Source organism: Mya arenaria, chromosome 8 (assembly GCF_026914265.1).
Source record: "Mya arenaria isolate MELC-2E11 chromosome 8, ASM2691426v1".
In the NCBI taxonomy this organism is placed as follows: domain Eukaryota; kingdom Metazoa; phylum Mollusca; class Bivalvia; order Myida; family Myidae; genus Mya; species Mya arenaria.
The window spans coordinates 57,718,226-57,732,350 of NC_069129.1; the positions used below are offsets into that span (position 1 = coordinate 57,718,226).

General features: G+C 35.0%; 1 protein-coding gene across 1 annotated transcript in view; it reads left to right on the top strand.

The window, feature by feature from the left end:
* Positions 1 to 14,125, top strand: part of LOC128242880 (Golgi apparatus protein 1-like) — a 41,230-nt gene that overhangs the window by 12,543 nt on the left and 14,562 nt on the right. The window contains 8 exon segments of the mRNA XM_052960274.1: positions 2,516 to 2,738; positions 2,895 to 3,059; positions 4,842 to 4,911; positions 4,914 to 4,990; positions 6,256 to 6,369; positions 6,957 to 7,045; positions 8,631 to 8,745; positions 13,565 to 13,657. Of these exon segments, the coding sequence (XP_052816234.1) occupies positions 2,516 to 2,738; positions 2,895 to 3,059; positions 4,842 to 4,911; positions 4,914 to 4,990; positions 6,256 to 6,369; positions 6,957 to 7,045; positions 8,631 to 8,745; positions 13,565 to 13,657 (946 nt within the window).

Genomic DNA, 14,125 nt, shown 5'->3' on the forward strand with positions numbered 1-14,125 from the left:
AACTGACCCTGCTAACAAATCCCCTTGACCCTAGATACAATTAAAATTTGATTTTTAGTTGTTGTTGGCCATTAATTTTGTATAGAATAATCAAAAACAATGTATTAATTAATTAATTAAAAAAATACCGAAATGTCATAGTAAGCATTTGCAAGTTGCTTTGCTGTTATGACTGAAAAAAAACAACTCATAAATACCAAAGAACTCTGTCTCTACCCTACCCATCATTTTTGAGACTGTTGCCCAAAACATGGATAATGTTTTAGGCTGGATGAAATACCAAGCTTATATTACATTTTTTGGAATTCTTCATCACTGTAGGATGAACCACATTTCTATTTATTTCCTATATCAATAAAACTTTATATGATGATATAAATTTTATTTATATTTTCTACTCAATTACGTGATAATTTCTCATCTTTGTTGTATTCAAATTACCGGTACAGGTGATTACCTATGTAAAAGCAGTATGGTTACCAGTGATGAGAAAACAATCATGTATTGCATATGTTTGTGTTGATCTTTTGTAAGCCAATGAGGGCATGATGTAATTGTGGTATGTTAATGAGGATTGTTATTGCCACATCCTTGTTAAATAGGATGTAAAGTAGATTTTTTAACAATGTTTGTTATGTAAATAGCGTTTGTTATGTAAACATGCATGTTAATATGCATAAACCAGTATAATACATTCAACTCAGGTACAAAATCCATGTAAATTTTGTACAACTTTAGACAAGGACTGTTGTTGTTTCCAATTTATATATTTATGTCATTTAATAGCAACTTGATATGGTAATTGACTCTGCTATTTCAACCATCTGTGAGGATATTTTGCAACTAAGACAATGCTTACATGGGGAGCAAGACCCATAACTATAACTTAAATGATAAATGAGTTATTCCCTACTTCAACTAGATAAAATAAATACAACAGCCGAGTACTGGCGATTTATGTGTGACATCATGTATCCAGTATACAAATACAGCCTTGTCAGGCGGTGTCAAACTTACCTTTTGTAGTAAATTTATTAAGGTTTGACATATTAATCATATAGTGATCAAGGAAGAGTTTATGGAGACCTTTTATGGTAGTGCTTTTGAGACCCTTTTAAGGCCATACCGCTTTCTCGTCGAAATCTACTGATATTTAAAGCTCTTAAAAAACCTCCAAATTATATCAAATTGGCCTTAAATTTTCTTTTAAAATCCTCAAAATTATATCAACCATGCTAAAATACCATAGTAATATGTCACTTTAAAGAACATGGTGCAATAAACAACTTGTCAAAACACTTCACACTTCAGCCATGATCGTTGCTAAGTTACCAGTACGGTACAAAAGATCACTAATCAGCATTCTTTGTTAATTGACATCATACTAATCAGCATTTTTGTAAATATCAAAGACATTATAAAACTGTCAAAACATAAAAGAAAACACATTTCCAAAGTGTTATTAATAATCTACAGTGTATAAAATTTTACGACATTTTGGCGGGAAAATTAACATACACAATTCTGCAGTCGTCTGCACTTAAACTCCGACCTAATTTGGCTGCCTGATTTGATTTTTAGCAGCCCTTCTGAATATTAACTTGTTTTTACAAGTCAGAGATAATATTCCTTCTGTTTCTCAATCTTTAAACACTGATATTTGACAAGTCTCTTAACCATGACGTTTTTTATGCGTATTTTCCGAAAATCTAAAAATAGTAACAAATATTATGTTTTTGTTTACATTGTTTCCATCATTGTTTTTGACTGAAAATTAAAGGAATTAGAAATTCCACCGCTTTTGAACCCAAATAACTGCTTTGGAGACCTAAATCTACCTCTCTTTCATTGTCAAAGGTTCACATGTCTGGTTATGGTTGACATATTGTGACCAAACTTGATATATATAGGAAGACTTTAGTGAGACCTATCGTTGGATTGTGTTTAGGGCCCCTAGGGTGAAAGTCAAGGTCACTATAATTAAAATAAGAAAAACAGTTGATACTGAATAACTTAAATTAGGGTTTACATATTGCGACCAAATGTGGTATGTAGGATGGATTTATGGAAGACTTTCATGTGATTTAGGGCCCAAGGGTCAAGGTCACTGTAACTTAAAATAAAAAAAAAACAGCTGAAGTGAATCTCACAATGAAAGCTGAAGTTCTTCAGTCAATCATTGAAAACCTGGTTTTGTCACATTGTGGTGTTTCTTGTTGTTTTTTCAACTCCAAAATGATGTCACAATGTTATGTTGCTCACACAACTTTCCAATAAGTGAAAATTGATATTTTTTCTTAAAATTTAGCATAAAATCACTGTGTTGGAACCAATTTGATCATAGAAAATCATATTTTGTTTTCTATGATCATTCAGTGAAATAAGTTTTAATATTACAACAGCATTATTTAAATTTTATCAATATTACTTTTATGTTAATGCCCAGGAGAAACTTTTGAGGACTTAAACATGTGGCTTTTCACAATGAATGTAATTGTGATAATTGTATATTTAGACTGGACCCTGAGCTGTTCCGACAGTGTCACAAGGACGCGGTGCAGCTTTGTCATTATGAAGAGGACTGGGCCCATCAGCGTGGCCCCTCTGCTGACCCAGACCCGAATGTTCTGCCGTGTCTGTATCGTCATCTTCCCCACAAGCTGAAGGAGCTGAAGGACCAAATGGAAGATGAGTATGAGGACCAAAAGGACAATGGTGTAGAGAATGGCAAGAAGATGGTAAGTATTAAATTGTTCATGCCATTTTTGAATTTTTGTATGTGCTTACACACTATGCAAGTGAGGTTGTAATCTTGACTTTCTATAGAAATGATGTTCAGGTTCAAATGCTGTTCTGACTATCCAATGTGTTCTGTGAAATTTCTATTCCTTTAGGAGACATTAGACATACAACCTCTAAGCCGAGGCTGTGAGCATGAAGTTCGACGAGCGATGCGACGCAGGGCCAAGAGTATTGACCTGGAACCGAAACTGGAGTCAGCCTGTCTTATTGAATTGGGCGAAATGTGCTCTGATCTGAAAAAATATGACAAGGGTGAGGTAAGTTATGAATGGAAATGTTGAAGGGTAATTTCCTGAGTGTTGCAGTTGGTATTACACCCTTGTTTTGTTGTCTATACCAAACACATAGTAAGACTTTGTTTGACATTTTATTATTGTCGTCTGTGTTGTTTTAGGTATCACACTTTTGCTTCCAATACCGTATTATATCATGTATAGGACGCTAGCATAGATAGGACGCAGGCAAAAAAATAGTTGAGAAAACGGGTAAAACCCCTTAATATATAAGATAGGACGCAGCGGAAAAATGTTAAAATCGGAGCCGAAAAATTGAGGTTGGTAAAGTATTTATAACATATATTGAAGTAAAAAACAAACAAAAAATTGTATATTAGGCATATTTCGATAACTGTCTTGTGTATTTCGATAATTATCGTCGTATTTTGGTAATTTAGCGTACATAACAAAGATATATGTCTTGACATTTTGAGAACATTCACGCATATTATAAGACTTATACAAATGCCGTAATAGTCCCGACTGAGAGTCAACCGTTGCAACCGTTGCAATAGTCCCGACATGCCTTCTGAATGACAGTCAACCGTTGCACCCGTTGCAATCGCAACAAAACTGTATTGTCAGAACTGAGGATTGTTTTGATAAGGCTTGTCGCTGCGCGGATTAAAGCATGTAGGCATAATTAATGCGTGTCGGTAATTAGTCTTGCCAGCGGAAGGCACGTCAGGTAAAGTGCGAACAAACAACCATTTTTCTAATGACAGACAGCGGGTGTTTTTCACACCTTCGCACATTTGAAAAGATTTGATATTGACAATTATGCTACTTTGCGTTATGCACATTCCTTTATTATTTTTTTAAAACAGTAACATGCAACAAAATGTTTTGTATAATATCGAAACATTAAAATCATGAACAACGATTAATTGATATTAACCTCCTTTCCCGATTTTCCGTTGCCGTTATAACTCAATCCAGTTAAAATGCTGACTCACATCGAGTTTTTGTGAGTAGCGTCCCTTTTATAAAAAAGTAAACACTCGTATTTTTTTTTTCAATTTATTTCTCAATAAATCATTTTAAAGTAAACATTCAATATATTTCTGCGTGTGTTAACTTGCGTGATTTTACCTATGTCAGTTGTTCTCTTCGGTGACGCAGTACAGATACTTACTATTACCGCGTTCTTCCCCGGTCCAATATTTTCGACCCAATATTTTCGACCCGAAATGGACTTGGAAAAAACAGATGCAATTCTAATAGCATAGAAAGGACGCAGGCACTTTTTAAGACGAGAATTGGGGGTAAAAAAGTGCGTCCTATGCATGATATAATACGGTAAATGAGTTTTGAATAACTTTGTGTTGAGTCTAGTTATGCACATTTCTCAAAATTAGTAGATGACCCCATTTAAGGTTAAAGGCATACTGAAAAAATACTAGTGCTTTTTTAGCCAATCAATGACTTTAACTACTTGATGTAGATGTAGTGTATTTAAACTTTGTATGCGCATTGGTCATGGTGAAGGGGTTATTACTTGAAAGGCAAAAGTCATGATTTCCCTGCCTAGATAATTATGGGTGCTTCCAACAGGTGATACATCTTATATCATAATTTGCGTATATTATAGTATATTTACTACAGTATAGTATTTGCAAATGCTATGGTGTAAGTTTATGTTAGTCATAAGCCTTGTAGTACAGAATTCGAGCCGAAAGATATATTTGAACTGGTAATAAATAAATGAGAGGACCTTGTTGGCTGTCTTAATTTCTCTTATAAATAAATTATTGTATATTTTAGGAGTTAGAGTGTCTACAAGACAACTATGATGAGCTGGAGGGTGAGTGTAAAGAGGAGGTTGGAAAGCTGATCAGGACGAAGATGAGGACCTGGACCTGGACACCATCCTGATGAAGGCCTGTACACCCATGATCAAGCAGTTCTGTGGGGTGAGTTTAGAATCTAGGGAGGTTCTTGAAGGCCTGTATGCCCATGATCAAGCAGTTTTGTGGGGTGAGTTTAGAATCTATGAAGGTACTTGAAGGCCTGTATGCCCATGATCAAGCAGTTCTGTGGGGTGAGTTTAGAATCTATGGAGGTACTTGAAGGCCTGTATGCCCATGATCAAGCAGTTCTGTGGGGTGAGTTTAGAATCTATGAAGGTGCTTGAAGGCCTGTTTGCCCATGATCAAGCAGTTCTGTGGGTGAGTTTAGAATATAGGGAGGTACTTGAAGGCCTGTATGGCCATGAGCAAGCAGTTCTGTGGGGTGAGTTTAGAATTTAGGATGGTGCTTGAAGGCCTGTACACCCATGATAAGCAGTTCTGTGGGTGAGTTTAGAATATAGGGAGGTACTTGAAGGCCTGTTTACCCATGACCAAGCAGTTCTGTGGGGTGAGTTTAGAATCTATGAAGGTTCTTGAAGGCCTGTATGCCCATGATCAAGCAGTTCTGTGGGGAGAGTTTAGAATCTATGGAGGTACTTGAAGGCCTGTTGACCCATGACCAAGCAAATCTGTGGGGTGAGTTTAGAATCCATGAAGGTACTTGAAGGCCTGTATACCCATGATCAAGCAGTTCTGTGGGGTGAGTTTAGAATCTATGGAGGTGCTTGAAGGCCTGTTTGCCCATGATCAAGCAGTTCTGTGGGGTGAGTTTGGAATCTATGGGGGTACTTGAAGGCCTGTATACGACCATGATCAAACAGTTCTGTGTGGTGAGTGGGGAATTTAGGGGTTGTATTAGGGCTTGTACGCCCATATTAAGCAGTTCTGTATGTAGAGTGAGGAATATAGCGGGAACATTAGGGCCCATACATCCATTATCCAGCAGTTCTGCGGGGTGAGAGGGGAATGTAGTTGGTACATAAGGACCTGTACGCCCATTATCAAGCAGATCTGTTAGATGAATGGGGAATCCAGGAGAATGAGGGCCTGTTCTCCCATTATTGATAAGCTCTGTAGGGTGGGTGGGGCATTCAGTGATACGATATAAAACCCTTTTCCACAGACTGCACTTGAAAAACATAATCAGGAAATATCTATAATGGTTTCAGCAGTTTCAGAATATACGTCGAAATGTTGTATAAGTTCATTCCCATGTTCCAAATTGAAAATTTTGCATTTTTATTGACTTCAGTTTCGGTATATAACTACAGTTTAACCTCACACTTTTGTATAAATGGTTGTCAGTGATGTTGTATTATCCATTACAGGAAGGCCTGGATAAAAACGCTGAAGCATCAGAGATTATGGACTGCCTGATAAAGAGCAAGAATAATGCTGACATGAATGAAAAATGCCGTATTGGAATCGAACACCATCAAATAGTATGTGAAGTTTTACACATATGAGTGCTTCGTTTATTATAATTGAAGATGATATTGGATATCTCAAGAAGTGCCTCAAATAACAAATTTTCGAATATGTGATCTGATTTATTCAAAATACAACAAGTATTTATAGTTAGAATCATTTCAACGGATATCCAATAAAGGCCTGAATTCTGTTGCTGAAAATATATCATTCTCCTTTGCAAAGATCTCCCCTTTATGACAAAAAAAACACAATAATGATAGGAGGCATCAGTCTGCTTTAAGCTGCACTCTTTCAAATTCAGTCAATTGCCAATACGCAATCAAATTCATTTTAATATGCAAAAGGTTCACAAAACAATTCTCCTAAATTAATGTCTAACCTTATCAGGAAATGTGTTACTGCATTTTTCAAAGACACGGAATAAAATTTGTACAATGAATGTTTGTATGAACTTACTTTGTCTTTCGATGTGTTATTGAGCATTTGATCTTTATAAGCTTACTTTTGTATTACTTTTGAGTGAGCTGAATCTTGTTTGTTCATTACATGATATGTTTAATGGAGACTTCACATGAAAAAGTGGACATGTTTACCTCAGGTCCAGATGAAAGACTACAACTTCTCACACAAGTTCAGAGATGCCTGCAAGAAGGATGTCTTAAGTCACTGCAAAGAGTCAAAAACAAAGTAAGTAAAGCTATCATAAATCCTTGCCTGTTTACACTGGATTTATGATGTTTTGCTGTCAGACATTGCTATCTAGCTTGTCTATTTTCTAAGACAAATGAAGAATTTTTGTAATCACTTTTAAATTGTTGCTGAAAAACCTTATTATCCTTGGCCGAATGGAAGGTTTCATGAGTGGGATTTTGTGTTGGCTTTGTCATAACATCCCAAGTTCTTCTGTCACATATTTTCTTATGTCCTAATCTTCGATGGGGACTGGTCAGATAATGTTCAAATTGTTCCCCTTAATCAAATCTCGAATTCTTTTAGAAGTGGGTCACATGGGGTCCAAAACTAGGTCACTAGGTCAAATCTTACAAAAATCTTAACACTGTAAAGGTTATATGTTTTGAATATTGATTGTCCTATCTTCATCAAAATTAATCAGAATGTTCGCCGTGTTGAGATCATTTCAATGAACACTGAATTGTGTATGTGTAATGGTTTAAGACTGTATTTGTAAATGGAAATTAATGTCACCATATGTAACAAAAATGACAAACTTACTTTAATTGACCAATACAAATGTATTATTACATGTGATGTAATAGTGATGTGATTGGCATACAAAAACAGTTCAAACGCCAAAGAAAGAAAAAAAAAAAAGGAATTCAGACTTGTAAATTTCTAAATTTTTTACAATGCATGTATTTTTCATAGCGTTTGTGGGAAAACCCAAAACAAAAAGATCAAAATATCATGAATTAATAGCAGCAATTACATCACTTAAGTTGAGTTTACATTTATTACCAAAAAAAAATTGTTTAAATGCAGATGGTATGTTGAAAATGAGAAAAAAAAGTTTTTGTATGATCTCAGCTCAATTGAGGCCAGCATTTTGAAAACAATTTTTAAAACTGCATCCTTATGTTGCAAAGGAACAGGCAACAGGTTTTACATCATTTCATGTGCGTAGAAAAAAAACAACCTGACTTTCTGTTTTTAATATTTAAAAAATTAAAAAAAAAAACATTGCATTTTTTTCATTTTTTTTTTTTTTTTTTTTTGAGATTTCGAAATAATTGGGCGGCGGATCCGTTAACCAATTTATTAAAAAAAAGGCCTTATAATCATTATAATTTTACGAGTTTAAGTAGATAAACATGTGATGTATGTAATACATTATCTTAATGTCTACTTCTAATCAGCATGTAAGTATATGCACTAGCCTTTCAAAGCATAATTTATGATCATGTCTTTACCTTACATTGAACCAACTGTTCACTGGCCATCTTGGACACCATTTTGACTTCCATGAATTTCCAACTGATAACAGGGTGTCGTCATTTAGGTTCTTCTGAAGAACAGTCGTGCCAATAAGGAAATGTAACAACCTTTTGTATAGGCACCGATGCATGGTCCAGTACAGATTCTGCTGGACTATTAATAAAATTAAAAAACTTCTATTTACTCATTACTTCAAACTAATTGGATAGTTATACAAACATGATTTTAATTTTATGTTATACAAAAAAGATTGATTTTCATTTTATGTAATTATTTCACTTGAAAACGAACCTTCTTATTGATGATGCTTGTTTTGTAGGGCAGATGTGGTCGTGTGCTTGAGTGAGCTAGTGAGGAACGATATTCTCCAAGAAAGTGCGGCCCGTATCAGCCAAAAGTGTAGACAGGAAGTCAGGGCAGACCTCCTAGAAATGGTTTGTGGATTGTTTAAATCCTGTTCAGGCAGATGTGCTGTTTCTCATTTTAACCAGATTTCACGTTTTGGTGACCAAAAAGTTCCCGGCGAATATTGATTTTTAAAATTTATTGCAGATTTGTGATTTCAACATAATCTTTTACAGCAATTTCTTATCTATCATATTTTAGAACATTTGCAATGATTTATTCATGCATTTTTATAAAAAAAAGAATTTTGTATCACCATACCATTTGTGCTAGTGTTACAATATTGCCGGTAAAAACGTTTTTTTTTTTAATATTTCGATCCAAAGAAGTATTTAGTCTTGCACTAAATGGTTCATTTATCTATAAAACAGATTGTACAGACAAAAAATAAAGATTGTTTCGTTTTTCTCAAATAAATTTATTGAAACAAACCCTAATTGGACAACAAGACAGAAAATGTTTTCTGCAAACATAGGTTTTCTTTTTATATCAGATCAGATAAGCTATAAACATAAATGTTTTGTTGTGGTAATATAAATGTCTCTAGTATGGTGCAATTATCATTACCTTTGATATTAAACATATATATTATAAATTGCTAATTGCGAGTATGTGCTAGTGTTACCACAAGACAGAATGAGTAACATCAGCAGTATGTCACATTAGCAGTTGGACAGAATGTTTCACAACAAAATAAAATACAGACCTACCACAGACTGTTTGAGCTTGATACAGTATAAAACAAACTATATAAATGATTGATTAACACGGTCAATTGATAATCACAAAAAAATCATAATAATCATACAAGATTTGACGAAGTTGCAGTCTGACAGACGTACACATTTTATGAGCTTCTACAGTTGAAAATAGTTTCTTTGACTCTTCATTTTGTTTAAATGTTGTTATAATGTTTTACTCATTTGAGATTTTAATAACCTGTTGTTACAATATAATTCTATTGCTTCTCATATAGTTCCTACTAGTTTTGTTCATGCTGATTTATAAATACACTGCTGACCTAAGTTTATATGGTGTCAGACTGAATGACGAATCCTGGAAACACTGTTCCCGCAGCAGTTTGATTAAACAATCTCGTAAAAAAATATACCAATCTGGATAGAATAACTTCCAATACGAAAAACCAACAATAGAACTAAAGATCAGACTGTTGTGTGTCTTAAAGGCCTAGTTTAAGCCTTTTAAAAGTGACCCTCCCCCTTTTAAGGCCTAATTTAAGGAATATTTGGCATGATAATCCCCCGCTGTGCATCTCCTTCTAATCACACTGGTTTGACAGTAGGGGCCAATTTCCTGTGTTTACCGGTAGGTTTATCGGCTCAGGGCCATTAAGGGTCCATTTCTATCTTAAAATATCCCATACTGCGCAGCAGGATACTCAGATTGGAGATCTGATAAGACAATTAGGCAATTATGCCCCAGGTCCGGGGGTATACTGGGGATAGCCGGGGAAAAGGGCCGTGTTTTTACTTTCCAGGTGGCCCCGCATGGCCGTGTGAGTGCGGTGGTTTTGTCTTAGTGCCAAGATAGCGGAGATATTGACTTATATAGAGTCTCTGGGGTGCGGGGGACATTTGGCCGGGGTTTTACCATCAGTTCGTCCCCGCAGGGCGGGGATTTTACCCGGGGTTTGCTGGACCGAAAGTCAAAGTCCCTGCTATTCCCCGGACCTGGGGGGGGGGGGGCGTGGTTACAATTGACTGGTGCATTAGATTAAGATCCATTTACAGAGGTTGTGTACATATACACAGTGTCATAAGAGATTGATCAGAAATCTTTACCCCGAACTGTAAATGCCTACAGAGTGACATGAACACTGATCAAAAGATCTTATCATAAAAAAGGCAAACAAACATCCAGAACTTTAAAACCTGTAACAAGAACCACCCCACGTGCAGTAACCTTGCATATAATCCAACCCGACACAGCAAAGGACAATTCTTATAAAATAATGTTTAATGTAAGTAAATTGCAAAAGTCAAACAATTCAGACGATTTACACATCATCTTCTTGTCTTCAAGGGTATGGTTCAGAAAGAGATAATAAAATTATTACATACTTTCTGTTGAGATATGAGAGTGTTCTAAGTTATATATGTCTGCCTCTAACACAAGAAGTCGTGTGTTTGGTTTGATCCCCACCAGGGGTACTTTCTCATTGCCTCACAATAACACAATACGAAATGTTTTCTACCAAGGGAGCAGATTTGAGAGATTAAATTCACAGAGCTGTCCTCACAATCTTACAAACTAAAACAAAACACTCGAACGTAAATGCCATAAATTCAAACATTTTAAATTTTTAGCAACAGATCCTTTTTGTTACTACTTTTACTAACACTTCTTATTGTTTTGCTACATTCAAAAAACAGTTTTGTTTGAAATACTACAAGAATACAACGTCAATTTATTATCTGTAAATCTATTCATCAGACTCCTTCCACATGGAACAACATTTAGTTCGTCAACTTGCGCCACAATACCACTGGTCATAATGCACCAGTCAATTGTAACCAGACACCCTAGGTCCAGGGGTGGGGTTCAGGGAAAATAGAAAAAGTCTTATCATATCTCCAATCTGATAAGACCTGCTGTGCAGTTTTCAATGTTTTATTATGAAAATGGACCTAAACCAGGCCTTTAACTAATTTATCGTTATCACTGGCATTCAGTTAATTTAATCTGGGACAGTTTGAAATTGAATAAAAACAGTCACTAGATTGAACAGTTTTAGAAGCACAGAAACAATGTTCTTAAACTTTTATATACTCTGGGGGGGGGGGGGGGGGGGGGGTTCAAACAGGAATCCAAAAGTAACACCAGGGGAGATGTCCTATTGTCCAATAGCACACATTGTTCTGTCCAAAATGTAACACTAGCATTCAGGTGACTAAAATAAGGTAAAGACACAAGTTTGTGTCAAAAATAAGATTTGTCAAATAAGAAACACAATGAATCACAAAATGAGCATACAAATATTGACTTTCATCTCAAGCATTCTCTCTTGGTGATGTCAAACTCTGCTTCTGTCCTATGTAACATTAGGGGAAAAGTCCTTTTGTCACATTAGCAAACATATTTCTGTCCCAATTATAACATAAGCATTCAGTTTACTTAATCAAATTCAAATTAAGTATTAAACAGTTAAGCTTGTTTCAAAAGCATACAATGGATCACAAAAAAACAAAACATAAATATGTGTTTTATAAAAAAAAGAAGGTTTCTGTCCAATGTAACATTTGCAGTTATGTCCATTTGTCACATTATCATCTATATTTCTGTCCATTTTATAACGTTTGCATTCTTAATTCTGTCCAATAAATAACGATATCAAACACAAAAGCGGTATGAATTCAATATAAACTACGTACCTAATGAATAAATACTTACAAACGATAGTTTACAGACGACATTGTTATGTTCGAATAATTGACTCTGGGAAAGTCATCAAATTTCAACGATTTTCTTGCTTTATTAAGCGCTTGTCTTAATGCTAGCGTGACATAATGTTAACGTTACATCGAAGGACAGAATGAGCCAAACTTGGATTAAGTTTTTATCAACGGTATTCACCACTATTTTTATCATTTCAATGTCAACTGTGAACCAGTCCAATATAAAAGTAATCGCTACCCAGATGTTAACCTTCAGTCGGTGTAAATTATTCACGAATAGAAAAGGTGCTATCGTCATGCTAAAATGGGACAGAATCGATTTTGCGTAACATTAACACATTTTTAGACCTAAAAAACTTTATGATCGGGAATGACCAATTTCTTGTTACATGCAATACTGTTTTTATCCGACACGTAGTCTTTGTTTTCAGTGATTTACTAAAGGTGTGTTTAGGCCTAAAACAGTTAGCAGTGGATCATGTCTGCTAATGTTACACAACAATTCGAGGACAGATTACCGTAACGTTATCACCATGCGCAATTACCGAAAATTTAAGTATATTACGAACGAAATGCAATCATTTTAGATATATTATTGTTTTAATTAACATTTCTTGCAAACATTATTCAACAGACAAGAATAAAATACTTACCAGATGTTACTGAAAAGCATCCTCAAAAAAGTGGTATATTGGTACCGGGAAGATTTTCTGTCTTTTTTGTCCTAAATATCGGCATATTTTTACATTTTTTTACCTTATTTAACACAATATTTTCATTATTTTAATACAAATCACTTCTATTAGGTGTTCTTTTTGGGTTGGGAAAGGCAATTGCTGTATATATGACGTTGACATGCAATAACAATAAATGAAAGCAAATGGGCCAAATAATTGCCTTTTTTGTGAAATCTGCCGTATAGTATAAAAGCTTCAATTGTACAATCAGGGGTGGATCCAGGATTCGATGTTAGAGGGGGGTGTAACTTTGGGCCGTAACCTTTTAACATTTATTTATTTTCTGAAACGGTTCATTTTTTCCCTTATATTGAAATAAAAAGTAAATTTTGAATGATTTAAGGGTCGGGCGCTCTGGGTGCACCACCCCCTTATATCCACTAATGACACTGATTCTGAAATAAGTTTAATACAACTTTGTGGACTTGTTGACTAAGCTTGTTGGTATAATCTGAGTGTGGCGTTTTATATGTGCGTTGGAAGAAAATGTGAAAAAAAGACAAAGAACCGTAAAGCCAACTCGCTTGATTGGCTTGGTGTATTTCGTCATGGTTCACGTTTATTATTTCTTCTTTAATATAAATTTAAGAGGTTAAATACTCAACATTCCGTATGACACTTAATCAGAATAAATGTGTAAAACTGTTTTTGACATTTTATCCCATGACATTAATTTTCTACTTTGCTATTTACAGAGTGAAGATATCAACTTGGACCCCAAGCTAAAAAAATCTTGTGAGAAAGATATTGAAAATTATTGTACAGGAATAAAAGGAGGAAATGCCAAGGTATGAAATTCTTACAGTGGGAAAACATAAGATACAGTCAAAGATACAGTCAAACCCTTTTGGCTCAAACTCTCAGGGACCTGTGAAAATACATTGAGCCTCAGAAATTTCGAGCCCAGAGGGATGGCTTTCCTTTCAGTAAAAAGAAATCGGTCCTTTACATCAATTTTGAGCCAATCAGTAATTTGAGCAAAGCCAGTTTGAGCCAAAGGGGTTCAACTGTATAAAGGATAATTGTTTGTTTTACGTGCAGGTAGTTATATATTTCATGAGTGTGCACCAAAACGTTTATTTCACAAGTGACATAGCATGACTGTGAATAATTTACTTTTGATGTTTACCAGATGAAAAATATTGCGATTAAGACAAAATGCTGCTTTTAACTATATGGCTAAAAAGGATATTAAATAACAGTTAATTGTAGTTTTTCAAAAGCGCGAAAAAAAAATGTTTGCAAACACACTGAAA